This window comes from Eubalaena glacialis, chromosome 19, assembly GCF_028564815.1.
Source record: "Eubalaena glacialis isolate mEubGla1 chromosome 19, mEubGla1.1.hap2.+ XY, whole genome shotgun sequence".
NCBI lineage: Eukaryota > Metazoa > Chordata > Mammalia > Artiodactyla > Balaenidae > Eubalaena > Eubalaena glacialis.
The window spans coordinates 12,924,929-12,939,800 of record NC_083734.1 but is presented as its reverse complement, the minus strand read 5'-3'; the positions used below and the strand labels follow the sequence as shown (position 1 = coordinate 12,939,800).

The 14,872-nt window shown below is 47.0% G+C and overlaps 1 protein-coding gene across 2 annotated transcripts in view; it reads right to left on the bottom strand.

Moving 5' to 3' along the window:
* The window catches only part of NCBP3 (nuclear cap binding subunit 3), a 28,791-nt gene extending 20,400 nt beyond the window's left edge, over positions 1–8,391 (bottom strand). For both annotated transcript variants that reach the window (XM_061176462.1, XM_061176463.1), the window contains exons 1-3: positions 8,148–8,391; positions 6,117–6,182; positions 4,105–4,210 (exon numbers count right to left, since the gene is read on the bottom strand). In XM_061176462.1, the coding sequence (XP_061032445.1) occupies positions 4,105–4,210; positions 6,117–6,182; positions 8,148–8,330 (355 nt within the window). In that variant the 5' untranslated portion in view covers positions 8,331–8,391. The remainder of the gene's footprint in view (positions 1–4,104; positions 4,211–6,116; positions 6,183–8,147) is intronic.
* Positions 8,392–14,872: the final 6,481 nt, after the last annotated feature.

Below are 14,872 nucleotides of genomic sequence, written 5' to 3'. Positions count from 1 at the left end.
GGGCTTCAGAAATACTTTTAATAGATTTATATCTTCTAATCTAGAATTACACCCCACTGTACTAACCAAAACACAAAGCAGTGATTTCAGAATTAGGTAGTAATCTCTAAAAAGTTGCAGGGAAGGAACGAGGTACCTTAAAGCCTTGAGAAGGACGAATTCTGTACTGATTTTCAGAAAAGAGGAAAAGAGAAATTCCCAAACAATGCAAAAGATTGTCATTCTCTGAAATTTTTTAAAAATAGCTTATCAGACAGAATCTCTGATCCCTTAAGAAACCAAGTCTTTCCCACAGGAAATGACATGAGTTCACTAAGAAGCAAGCCAGCTAACCTCTTTTCTTTTTTGATTGGATTAGGAGGCAAAGAAATTCAAAGAATACCACAGACACGTTCTATCTCAAGTTTATTAAGGCATGTAATCTAGTTCCCCATGACAATAAAATGATAGGTGGGCCTGATAACAGAATAAGACTATAATTCATGGATCTGTGTGTCATGGCATGATACGGGATTATCCTGTTTGACATTTACCAACAACTGGATAAAGATGCAGAAGCCATGCATACCAAAGTGAGGAGTGCAGCTAAAATGCTGAAAGGCAGAGTCAAGACGAAAATTAACTCCGTAGCCTGAAATGGAGTCTTGAAATCAAGATGTAATTTAATAGAGATAAATAAAAAGGCAACTTTTTAAAATGTCTCAAGTACAAGATGAGAAAGACTGTTTTGATAGGCGCAATTCCTGAGGGAAAGAACTGGTGCTTTGGTTGACTAGAAGATGACTACTATGAAATGGCTGGGACAGAAACCGTGGTCAGAGTCCTCCCATGCATTGCACGAATCCGACCAAATCTGGAATCTGACCTCATCTGATGAAGGACATTTAGAAACTGGGAAGGGTCTAAAGGAGGGAGACCAGAAAGTCATGTCGCATAAGAAAGTTTAGGGAATGGGCTGTCCATTCCTTCACCTGAAGAGTTACTGTGTGAATGAGGAAAGGACTTAATGTTGTTCTAAGAGTTACACAATAACTAATAGACAGAAATTACTAGAAAGCAATTTTTGTTCAACATGAAGAAGTATCCAAAAACAAGACCGTGGAGACTTCCCTGGCGGTCCAGTGGTTAAGACTATGTGCTTCCATTGCAAGGGGCACGGATTCAATCCCTGGTTGGGGAACTAAAATCTCACATGCCACAGGGTGCGGCCAAAAAAAAAAAAGAAAGAAAGATAAATAAATAAACAGTGTGCATGCCTTAATTAAAACAAAAACAAAAACAAAAACAAGACTGACTGCTTCATAAATAGTTCTCATGCCACCACTAGGAAGTGTTCAGGCAGAGGCCAAAGGACCATCGGGAACTTTGCCAAAAGGCCTGCAGCACTGGGCAGGAGGTGGGATCCAGATGACCTCTAAGGTCCCTTCCAACCATGAGAGCTTTGATCTTGGAGATAAAGAGAAGCTGCTTGACACTGTCACTCAGAAGTAGCGAGTTACTCTTGATGAGGACTGGTCTAGTGCAGCGCATCCCAAACCGCATCCCTGAAGCTGGCAGAGAGGTTAGGAACACAGGCTTCAGTCAGACCAGCCTTCGAATCCCAGCCTTGCTACTTACTACCTGTGGGACATTGGGCAAGTTTCTCAACCTCTCAGCACCTTACTTTCCTCACCAGTAAAACAGAAATGACAAATACTTTCCCTGCAACAGGGTTGTTGGAAGGATAAGCTAACCACATAGCAGAGTGATTGGCACATAGTAAGCATTTATCAAATGGTGTATTTTATTACTGTTGATATTAATAAGAAGAAATAACTTGACACCTACTGTGGCTGCAGGAATCAAGATGCTTACTCCAATGTCCCCATTCTCCCAAGAGGCTGGACCACTTAGATGACTGTTTGGAAGATGGAGAATGCCAGATAATAATAATAACTAACATTTACTATATGCCAGACACCACTCTAAGAATCATAACATTTTGTTAGAGCCTCCCAACCACCCTATAAGAACTAACGTTAACCTGCCTTTCCAGATGAGGAAACTGAGGTTCTTAGAGGCTAAACAACTTACCTAAGGTCAAAGAGCTAGAAAGTGACAAGTCAGGATCTGAATACAGGCAGTCAGACTTCAGAACCCATGCTCTTAACCACAACACCAGTGGTTCTCAATCCTAACTGCACATTAGAACTACCTGAGGAGATATAAAAATAATAACTATCTCTGAGATCTGTCCAAACCCATTCTCCCACTCTAATTTAAATTGATCTGGGAAAGGCAGCAGGGTTCTCTGGAGTTCAAGAACACACTCCAAAGCCATGCTGCCTCCTGGATCAAAAACAGGTTGTAATGAGCAACTGACATTCCAGGCAGATCTACTGTTTTTAGGAGAATCTTTAAAACCATGAGATCGGGATTACTTTTCAAAAAAACATTTTTTTAAAAACTAAAATTTAACCCCGAAAGTGATCATTTTCAGGAAGGTATCCTATTCCCATTTTACGACAAGGAAAGCGAGACCTAAAAAGGTTCACTAACTCGCCCGCATTCACTAAGGAACTGAGACTAGATCCCAGGAGGGCTCAGCACTCTAAAGAGCCCCAACACAGGTGGGAAGAGAGGCTGAAGTGGGTAATTAGGGATGCTTCACAGAGGCAGTGACATCTGAACCAGACAAAGCATGGGACAAGGAAGGGCAAATCAACAGAGTGACAGGCATGAGCCAGATCAGAAGCAAGATGTCACGAGGAATGCTTACAGGACTAGAAGTAAACAGGTGGGGTGCTTTCAAGGTGGAGTTGTAAGAGAGGCCTCAGACATCTGCTTGGGTCTAGACTGTGCAGGCACATGAATGCCAAGCTGCACAGCTGGGCTTGGCCTTCATAGGACTTTTCCTGAAACAGAAATCCACTCAAGCAGATGCCTGGACGCCTGGCCTGCAAAGGAACCAAGTTCATATTTCCAAATTGAACTCATTATGCAGAAAAAAGGAGTAAAGCAGCATCCAGAGTTGAGCTCTGCATCCGAGCTACTCTGTCCACTGGCATGGAATGAGGTTTGGGTCTCTGGTATCATATCACATATTGTAAGGCAATAGAGCAAAGTAGTTAAGAGCAAGGCTTTAGAGTCAGATAAACCTGGGTTCTAACCCTGACTCTACTTTTACTAGCTGTGTAAACCTGGGCATTTATTTAACTTCTTTGGGCCTGTTTCCTTTGTAAAATAGGGATAAAAATACATTCCTCATGGGGTTGTTGTGAGAAATGAGTACGAAACAAATATGTAACCTGCTAATTAACACAGTGCCTGGTAAGAGAGCAAGTTCCCAACAAACAGTCGCTATTCTTTCATTCATTCAACATGTTTTTATCAAACAAGCAAGCCTAGAGAAACTCACACAGCAGAGCACAGACCTTTAACATGCATTCAGAAGGCTGCCTATTAAGCCCTTCACAAATCCCAAATTTGCAAATACAACAGAGGGCGATCATTTGCATTTATGGAATAATAAATATGACTGTGAACTCACTAAAAGGGTAATAATAATTTTCCCCTCTATTTATAAATTGCTTTCGAAAATTGGGGTAGATTACTAGATATGATAATTCAGGGTGAGTTTCAGGAAGCATAATACTTACCCTAACAAAACACAAAAATAAAGTAAAATCACAAGCTTGTATCAACCGAAGTATTAATGGTATCCCCCCCACCAATCTGACTCCCCTAAAAGAGAGTCTCACTGTGATACACTCCCACTACATTTAAAGGCAAAGAAAAGTTAACACTTCTATGTTAAAAGCAGAAAATGAGTAAGAGTCCATAGAACCACAGTTCTAATCTCAGCTCTGCCACCAACTAGGTGACGTACTCTGGGGCATCTCAGAGAAGACAATCTCCTTTCTTCCAGCTCTAACATCTGAGAGACAGATAATGCAGCTCAACTTTAACAGGTCACCTCAGAAATGGGGAATTCACAAGTTCCTTCCTTTGGCAGTATCTGGATGAGGACTGGACATGCAAGGCAAGGCCAGAAGCATGAGGCCATGGCAGGGAAAAGTCATTCTCTGGGAAAAAGTGGAAAAATTCCCCCCAAACACCCTGTACCTTTCTTCATCATGTCTCGGTCCAAGGCCACATTTCTTTGGGCAAGATTTACTTCTGATCGAAAATGGAAGCGCTTGGCTCGCTGTTCTTTCTTTTCAATTGCTTCCTAGAAGGTACAGAAAAAGCCAAAGAAGTGAAACATGGAGGAGGAAAGTTAAATCACAAACACAAAATGATGCATCAGTGACAAGTAACTTAGAAGAAATACGCAACATTGTGCCTTTAATAATTTTTGCAAAGAACTAGATATTCACAGTCAATGACTGGGAGGGTGTACACTAATAGTGCTATAATTTGTAATAATCTCTACAATGATTCAATGCCTATCACTGTATCTGGGACATAATAGGAATTCAATGAATATTTGTTGATTCAGTGAGTAATGAATAATGGTTTGACATTTATTATTAGGAATCATGCAAACAAATTGTAACTAAACAATCTTAACATTCCAATTTTCCAGGTGCAGAAACTGAGGCACAAAGAAAGTTAAAAGGTTTGCTAGAGGCACTTCAGCTAATAAGGGGCAGATCTTCTGATCTCAGTGCTATTTCTAGAAGCCCCACCACCACCCCCATTTCACAAAGTCTGTGTGCATGGTAATCACATCTATCACATTATTTCTGCCTGAGCAGTCCACTCCCTAAAGCTTTTTCTGCATTTGAAAATAACATTGAAGCAAAGAAACTCTCTCCTCTATTCTAAACTTGTGTCCACAGAATTGCCAGTTTTCATCTATAAGTGACAAGAAGCATTGATGCTCTCCAGAAAACAAAACAATCAGTTTCCTAAATTTTTTTCCAAGAGGTAAAATAAATCCAGGTCCAACTATGGGTTTCTGATAGCTTTTAGGAACCTTCACGAATTGTATATTGACTTTGCCACACTAATTGAAGGTCTGACTATAGAAAGCTTGTGGGGATTGGTAAAGCAGCAACACTTCTGTTATTTCCCAATAGTTATGCTAATTTTCTTCACTTAAGTTTTCCCAGTGGAAACAACTAATCTACCTTCCTTTAGTAAGACTGAAGTACCAATTCTTGGCTACCACCCTTTCCCCCATATATTTGTTTCATATAATGGTAAATGGTGTAGGCTTAAGAAGAGTACTGTACACTTCTTTTTCAATTACAATAAGAAAACATCTTCACTTTATTCTATTTTCTCGTCAAAAAAGATGATCAGTTCTTTCTTTTGGCCTTTAGGCAATCAGAGACTGATTGAGACCCAGATAAAACACAAAAAAGTAAGCATGACATACTTATTTTTATTTTTGCTTTCATACATCCAATATAGTAACACAGTATTATTTATTCAGAATTGTAACTTAAACTCTGTTCAGAACTTAATTGCACACATTAAAATCAGAAACAATGTTTAAGCTGAATATCATCAGCAATTAAAGCAACAAATAAGTATCAACTGTTTATTGTAAAGAAAATAATATGTTTGGTTCTGTGAAGAGTTACAGTGAAGCTGGTAATCTAGTAACAGCAATCACTAAATAAAAGGCAATACTCCCAGGTACTGAGAATAATTCAGTCCACTTGGCCTTCAAAGTTTAGCCACACACACATTCAGGAAATCCTATTTTTCTAGGCCTCAACCAGTGAGGAATAAAGACATTTACTAAGGGCCTACTATGTGCAAGGCACTTTCATGTTTTGCTTCATTTAAAGTGGAAACAGTTTACACATTTTTAAAGAATGGACAGCATAAAAAAAGCACTCCAGTGCAGAACTTTTTCTTGGACATGGTTAAGCACAGGCATCTAGGTACAGTGACTGTATCTTCTCATGGATTCAACAACACACAAATGCTGTCTGAATGTTTTCAGGATGCATGAAGGCATCACTGTATAACACAAAATTTAAACCTAAAAAAAAAGTTTCAATCCAACAACAAAAGAAAAAAGGAGGTAAAGAATAACTGCTGTTCTACAACTCCTAGAGATTTGTTCATTAAGTTCACTTGCTTCTCAAAATGAATAAATTAATCATGGTCTGTCTTACCTTGGAGGTGACATCGATTCCAGTGATGAAGCTGCCAGCCTTATTTTCATATCTTCTGCTTGTGTCCTAACAGGAAGGGGATGGGTGAGAATTGCTAACGAGCAACTGACGACAAGCACATGATAAACAACAGCCTGACAACCGATTCCTTCTGGATAGTCGTTCTTTTCAGCAATCCTTCCCCTGCCCTGACAACCCCATATTATGGGGAAGCCTGTCCCAGTGACTCCATGTAGCAATCAACCACTCTACCAAGAAGGCTTTTCTAGGCCTATCCACAACCTAAAGTAATTCCATCTACTGAAGGTATCCGTGTAAATGAAAATCTAAAGGCGTTCGTGAAAAATATCCAAGATGAGGCACAGTCACTTATCTCCTCAACCCAGACTGGACAAATTCATTGTGCCAGGCCACCAGATGGAGCACAAGTCTTCACCAAAATGCAGAAAGTCAGGACTCACCTCGACCTTCTGGGGAAAACACAGCACAGTGCAATGAAAATAGGATGGGATTTGGAAGCCTGGGGACTCAAATCGCAGCTCTGACGTTCACTGATTACATGACACTGTACAATTCCTTTGGCCTCTCTGGGCCTAGGTTTCCTCTGTGGTATCTGCCTACCTTTCTGACCTCTTTTAACTGCTCTCCCACTTGTGCTACAGAACTTTACCTTTCTCCAACAAAACAATCTTGTTCCCATCTCAGAGCCTCTGCACTTACTGTTGCCCCTGCTGGGAACGCTCTCTTCCAAATCTGCACATGGCTGGTTCCTTTTTGTCACTTAGGGTTCAGCTTAAATTTCACTATCTCAGAGGACTTTCCTGACCATCCTATGCCATTCTGCTTCCTGCTCTGCACACCCTCCCTGCCCTCTGCACGCTTCCATCCCATTAACATGCTTTATTCTCTCCACAGCACTCACCACTACCGTAAATTATTAGTTTACTTGTGTCCCCCCAACTGGAACATAAACTCCAGGACACAGTCTGGTCTTGATCTTGGTCAAGTGCCTAGGACTGTGGCTGGCACTAAGTGGGGGACGCAATAAGTACATGTTGAACTGAATGAATGAAGGGATGATAACACCTACTTCACAACCTCAGTGATATTTTAAATGATATAATGTAGTAAATGGTAAAATGCCACTATGTTAATTGTTGTTGCCAGAGTCATTATAATTTACTGTCTTTAGTGCTCTTACCTTTTTTTTTTTTTTAACCTTTTTCCATAATCTTAATTTAAAAGCAAGACTAGCAGCCATGTGCTAAAAAGTAGTCCCTGTTAGGTGAGAAATTAAGTACATGAGAGGAGCCATGCAGGCCTGAGACCAGCCCTAAGAACCGGACACAAGACCACCAAACCACAAGCAAAAACACCTCTCAGCATCCCCATTATGATAAAACAGGGACCAAGGACCACTGCTGGTTCACTGATGTTTTGTTTTCATTAAGGGTGAGATGCTGGAGCCACGGTGTAACAGCGGAGCCGCGCGGGGACAAGATGACCCCCAAGTCACAACAGAAACACTGAGTTTCTGCAGCTGACAAGCCCAGCTCTCCCAAGGGAAACCGCGAGTGCTATGTTTAACAGACACCAGCTCCACCGGAGCAGGACCCACAAGGAGACCGGGATGCCCGCGCCACTCGACAGTTCTTTCTGGGCCGCTCCTGGTTCTGTTCCCGCCCGGGGCTCGCCCTTTATCTCAAGCCTCCAGATAAGCCCAACCCTTCCTCATTCACCCTCTTGCACAGACTGACTCGGAGGGGCAGCGAAGGGGGTGTCCTCAACTACCCCCAGCTCTTCCCCACCTCCTCCAGCCCCCTCAACACCCATTTCCGGGCGCCCCAGCGTCCTTTCTCTCGCTCCCCGTCTCTGCTCAAGCCTGCCGCCCCCGCCCCCCGGGCGCTCGCCCCCCTCATCCCTTCCACAGACTTCCCCCGGCCCCGGCCACCTCCCCTTCCGGCCCCCTCCGGCGCGGGACACTCGCTCAGCGACCTCCTCCTCGCCCTCGCCCCCGCCCCCCGCCCGTACCGGGATCAGTTCCTTCAGCGAGCGCCGAACCGGCACGACCTCCAGCTCGCCCTCCTCCACCTCCATGGGCTCCGGCTCGCCGCGGTCCAAACCTGACTCCGCTTCAGGCGACGGGGGCCCCAAGGCCGGCCCCGCCGGGACCTCCGCCTTCACCGACACTCGCAGGCCCCGTGCGGCCGCCATCGCCGCCCGCCGGCCGCACCACTGAGAGCTCGCCCCGCACACCGCGGGCTAGAGCGCCACTGCCACGGGCCACGGAGCAGCCGCTACCTAGAGCGTCGCCTGCTGCGGCTAGAAGGCTCTCTTCAGCGCCGACGCCCCCTGGTGGTGGGAGGAACCCTGGAGGGCTGGAGCGGGATCTGGTGAAGAGGAGGCGGGACCGAGTGGGAACGGGGGCAGGGCCTGCTGGAGGGGGCGGGGCCTGGAGCAGTTCGCTACAGTCTGGGCTTAGAATATAGCTACACCTTGAGCAGTAAACTTGTAATCAAAGCTAATTTTACTGAATTATCATTACCTGCCAGTGACTGTTCCAAGCGCTTGAATCCTCACAACAACCCTATGAAGTTACTACTATTACTATACCCATTTCACATTTGAGGAAACTGAGGCATTGAAATTTACCCAAGGTGACAGGCTATTTAAAGGACAAAATCCGGATGTGAGCCTTGGCAACCAGAATGAGCCTTGGTCTATCACTTCTGGGCAAGTCTGTAGGTTTACAATGCACTTGCCTTGACAACCTTTGTCTCTTTCAAGTCTCCCAATAGTTGGCCCATTTTACATACCGCAAAATTGAGACTCCAAGAGGGTAGTGAGCTTGAACGCCAATTTCGTGTCTCCCAAGGGCTCGGTCTACTGGAGACTTCTGAGTATGGTTTCTTGCGGACATTTCTAACAAGAACCTGGTTAGGAGGGAGGGAGTGTCCTCTAGGCTTCCAGAGGGCGCCACTGGTCAGTTTTTGCTTTGAGTCCTGATTTTGCACCTTCCTCCCTGGGCTAGTTCTGACCCCTTTCTGGTCCCGTCTTCCCATCTGAGGAGGGTGGAGGTGGGATCCTAGGGTCTCCAAGGCCTTACCAGCTCTGACAATGGAGAAGCAAATAATTATAAACCAAGGGAGAACATGATCAATATCAGACACACCTGGGTCTCAAGCTGGCTGGCTCTGCTCCTTACACCACATGTGACCTTGAGCAAGCTACTTAACCCTGTGGAATTTCAATTTCTTCATCAGTAAAATGGGTCATTACCCACCATGGGAGGTTGTGAGGCTTAAATGAGATAATTATATGTAGATACAGGATCAAACAGAAGGGGTACAGTACATCATAGTTTTTTGTTTGTTTTTGCTTTTTTAAAAATATGGTCTAAAACAGAGCAAACATGAGATGGAGCTCTTTAGAGGGCTAGTTTTCCTTGATGAAAGGGACACATAGCAGTTACAAGATTGGGTTAAATGCATGGAATGCACTTGCATGAATTTTAAAGAACATTTCAAAGAAAGTTTGTGCTTAGCTGGCCAGCTTTGGGCCACAGTCACAGACCATGCCATTACATGTATTCCATAGGCCTGAGGGGGTGGGGAATGGGGAGAGGAGGAAGCAATCCCTCCTCACCTATGGACATCAGGAGGCCAGCAGAGAAGGTTGGGCAGGCCCCTCTCCCTGCAGGGTAAGAGCCTTGAGGACTCAGGCATTGCAATTCAGCACAGTTCAGAGGAGAACCAGCTCCCTGGGGGACCTCTGGCTGGCACGAGACTCAGGAATCCAGAGCAAGCCAGGGCATCCAGCAAACACCAGAGGTCCTAGACTCCTGTCAGAAAAGCCCTTGATGCCTGTACCTTTCTGTTCACCTAACTCACCCCCACCGCCCCCTTCCTTTCCTCAGTGCAGCCTGCTGAGGTGAGGTCATAGCACTAGTAGTGGCGAAGAACAATTTTCAAAAAAGTTTAAAAACATGACTCCCAAATATTAAATGAACACGTCAAAGCTTTTAATCCTCATTAATGAATGAGGACATCAGTAAGATTTTATATATTTATTTATTTATTTATGTATTTATTTTTAGCTGCATTGGGTCTTCATTGCTGTGCGCGGGCTTTCTCTAGTTGCGGTGAGCGGGGGCTACTCTTCGTTGCGGCGCACGGGCTTCTCATTGCGATGGCTTCTCTTGTTGTGGAGCACGGGTTCTAGGCGTGCGGGCTCAGTAGTTGTGGCTCACAGGCTCTAGAGCGCAGGCTCAGCAGTTGTGGCGCACGGGCTTGGTTGCTCCGCGGCATATGGGATCTTCCCGGACCAGGGCTCGAACCCATGTCCCCTGTATTGGCAGGCGGATTCCCAACCACTACACCACCAGGGAAGTCCCCAGGAAGATATTAAGACTAGTTCAAAAGAGAATTTGAGCATGAATACCAAGTTGGTCAAAGGAATATTGAAATGAATTTAACCACAGAGGTTAATGCTCTACAAGGCAAGAAACTGTAACCTTTGGGGTTCCCTTTTCTACCAGACAGAAAATATTTGCATTACTATTGGACGAGAATTATTTACTCAAAAGAAATAAATTTTAAAAAAGAATTATTTGCTTATTGTGACTTTTCTATAAATTAACCTCTGCCCTTACAGAGTTGTAAAATACCCTAATCAATAGTAAATCGGGGGCTTCCCTGGTGGCGCAGTGGTTGAGAATCTGCCTGCCAATGCGGGGGACACGGGTTCGAGCCCTGGTCTGGGAGGATCCCACATGCTGCGGAGCAACTGGGCCCGTGAGCCGCAATTACTGAGCCTGCGCGTTTGGAGCCTGTGCTCCGCAACAAGAGAGGCCGCGATAATGAGAGGCCCGTGCACCGCGATGAGGAGTGGTCCCCACTTGCCGCAACTGGAGAAAGCCCTCGCACAGAAACGAAGACCCAACACAGCCATAAATAAATAAATAAATAAATAAATAAATAAAAATTGTATAACTTTAAAAAAAAAAAAAGTAAATCGGAAGTCAAACCAAGGTACCCATCCCTAGAGAATGAGATGATCCCAGGTGGAATAGGCATGTTAGATAGCAGCTGGCACTATACTGAGACATCAGTGTGGCTCTCTTTCCTATTCCTTTTTCTTATTTCCAATGTCTGGATAATTTTCTATTAATAGAAGAAACCAGGAGAGTGGGATACTGAGACAGACTGGAGAGTTTCATAATAGAAGTGATCAAGTGTCACATACAGGACTTCCCTGGTGACGCAGTGGTTAAGAATCCGTCTGCCAATGCAGGGGACACGGGTTCGAGCCCTGGTCCGGGAAGATCCCACATGCCGCGGAGCAACTAATCCCATGCACCACAACTACTGAGCCTGAACTCTGGAGCCTGCGAGCCACAACTACCGAGCCCGCGTGCCACAACTACTGAAGCCCGCACGCCTAGAGCCCGTGCTCCGCAACAAGAGAAGCCCCCACTTACCGCAACTAGAGAAAGCCCACGCACGGCAACAAAGACCCAATGCAGCCCAAAATAAATAAATAAATAAATAACATTTTAAAAAAATACATAATGTCATATATCCACCTTTAAAAAAAAAAATGTACCACACTAAGGCAGATGTTACTAACAGGGGAAACTGGGGGGCAGGAGAGGCAGGTGAGAGGGTGTATGGGACTCTGTACTTTCTACTCATTTTTTCTGTCAACCTAAAACTGTTCCAAAAAATAAAGTCTGTTTGTTAAAACAACAACAACAACAAAACCTAGACACCCAGACTACATCCCAGACCAAAATAAATCAGAATCTCTAAGGGTGGATGATTTTTTAAAAGCTCCCTAGGAGATTTTAGCATGTAGCCAGGTTGATAACTGATGTTTACGCTGAATTGGGAGTGGGAGAGGGCAGACTACAGCTGGGAGCCCTCGCTCAGCTCGGGTGCATCTCCCAGGGAGGTGGGTGGATGTTGGCGAGATTACCTGAAAGAAGACGAGAGCACCTGAGGGCATGTGGATCCTCTCCTGTGAAAGCTCCGTGCCTCAAGGCGGATCCCCCGCACCTGGGGGAGACCGAGGGCGAAGAAGTTTAACTAGCCCCTTCCCATGTTGCGGTTCCCCATTGTTGTGGCCCCATTCCTTCAGTGTGGACCTGTGCCTAGGCCATGGGGAAGGGAGGGTCTTGGGGAGACCGAAGGATGGGGGGCGGGGAGGGGTTGTCAAAGGGCTCTCCATGCGGAGAGCATCAGCCAATAGCGCAGACTGTGACTAGAACAAGCAGGGGCGAGCGCTGCTGCGGACTGGACAGAGCGAGCCAGGAAGTAACAGGGAAGAAGGAGTCCGCGCAGAGGGCATCTGAGAGAGGAGCCAGGAGGGGTTCTTCCTGTGTGCCTGGGAGTGTGGGACAGCAGCCTTCAGAACGCCAAGGGGGTGGAAATTGGGAAATAGTTAAGGAAAGACCTGAGCTAGTTTGCAGGCTGAGGAGCAGGGAGGGAAGACCAGAAAAGGCCAGAGATATACAGGCCAGGCAAGAGGCTTACGAGGGATCAGGTGGAGAGAATGGAGTTCCCAGAGGGAAGGTCCCACTCTTGCGATTTAGTTGAGAGATGCTTTTCCAATGGTCTTCATCATGGCGGATCAGTGAGTGGACAGATAACAAGTTGTGAAAGTGACTCAGCCGGTAGGTAAGGCTGCAATCCCTGGGCCCTGTTTCCAGTCTTATAGGAGATGAACCAGACACCAGACCACATGCCAAGGGTGCCTCTGGGGCTGTGGACCAGGGAAGGCTTCCTGGAGGAGGTGACTTGGAGATGGTGGGGGCCTAGGCAGCGGGGAGAGCATGGAAGTTGACCACAAAGCTGGCATGGGCTAATGATAAACTGTCAGCCCGACCTGGGTGGGAACTGGCAACTGCCTGGAGAGTGAGAGGTCCCAGACTTTGTTCCCTGGGTCATGCTAGCTGGAGAAGTGGATGTATCTGAGACCTCAGAGGGCAGATCCAGGTCAGTCTGTGTGTGTGTGTGAGTGCACGCGTGCACGCAGGAAGGGACCAGAGACAGGAGGTGGCCATTTAAGCCATGGACACCCAGTCCTTCAGGAGGCTGAAGCAGTGCAGGGAGCGGCCAGGGCTTTGTTCTGCAGGTGAGACAGAGGACAGTCTCCTCCCAGCCCCTCCTGGTCTCCTTCTGGGCCTCAGTTGATCCCCAGGGCTCAGTACCACCCACCGCATGGCTCCCCAGCCTCCCTCAGTGGAACCCCAGTGGCCCAGGAGGCAGCCCCATAGATAGGCCTGCTTGTTTGCCCAAGGGGAGGTTGCGTAGGTGTGCCAGCCTGTGTGTGGTGGGGGGGAATCCATAACCTGTGAGGTGTTTATATGAGTCCCAGTGCATCTGGGTGTTCCCCTGGGAAAACTGGAACCCTCAGTGGCCCTGACCACCCATCCCTCCTCTCCTTCAGGCTGAGACCATATAGGATGATAGAGGTTGGGGGGAGCAGAGACCAGGCAAAGTTCCTGTGGGATCCGGAGCCCAGAGACATTCTCCGCGAGGAACCAGGACCTCCCAGGGCAAACCTCGGACTGCCCCGAGCCTTCAGCTGGACACCCCAAGCCTTCAGCTGGACAAACCTCGGACTGCCCCGAGCCTTCAGCTGGACACCCTGGCCTGGGCTCAGCTCCCCTGTGTAGTTAGGCCTGGGAGTGCAGCCTCCATCTCCGATCTTCCCAGGTGTCCTTCCCCGTGTGCAGGGCTCTCGGGTTTTCCCAGCCGCTGACGTGGGAACCTGAGTGGGGGTGTGGGCAGGAGGCCTGGGCTCTGGCCTGGCTCTTCCCTAACTCGCTGTGTGACTCTGAGCCTCAGTTTCCCTACCTTAGCGTGCCACGTAGAGTGGTCGTCCTCGTGGCGAAATGACATCGTGGTCCTATTCGAAGCTCCTGTGCGTGACAATCTGTACTGTCAAACCCAGGCACAAGGTTTGGTGACCAACGCCTGGGATGAACCGACCTGAGGATTTTTCCGACTGCAGAATAGGCCTTGGAGGGTGGGGCCGACACTGATGAACAGAGGCAGGGATGGGGGACAGCCGTGTCTGGGAGGAGTGAGTGAGTCTGAAGAGCCGTGGGGAGCAAGGAGTGGCTGGAGGGAGGGTGGGCGGGGCATGGGTCAGGAGAGCGTCCAGGGAGGCCTGCGAGGCTAATGGCAATGGCCTCAAACCCCAGGCCGAGCACTGAGAGGGGTGGGCGTGGTCAGGTGGGTGCCCAAAGACCACTCTGGCAGCTTGTAGGAGGATGGATTGGAGCACTGAGGACCAAGCCAGAGACCAGTAAGGAAGTGAGAGGTGGTGGGTCCAAAATTGAGGGACAGCGAGGGTCGGGAGGGAGTGGCATTTGGGGAATTTCTGCCTGGCCAGGACCCCCTCCTGCAGAGGGCCTGGTGTAGCCCTCCTGGGACCTTTGCAGGATGACCAGGAAACAGGCAGGAACAGCTTTGGTCTCCATTTCTCAGATAGAAAAACTGATCACCATGATGGGCAGCCTCTGGCTTGATCTCCTTCTGGTTGGTCTCCAGTAGCACCTGGTGAGGGGCTCTGCAGATGAGCAAATACCAGTCATGCAGAACATGTTGAGCTTCTGGTCTCTAAGGCTGGCTTCAGGCAGCCCCAGAGGCAGAAAGTTCTTTGGGTTTTTTTTTTTAAGGGTCTCATTTGCTGAGTACTTACTATGTACCAAGCACTACGTCAGATGCTTGGCACAAATACCTCATTTA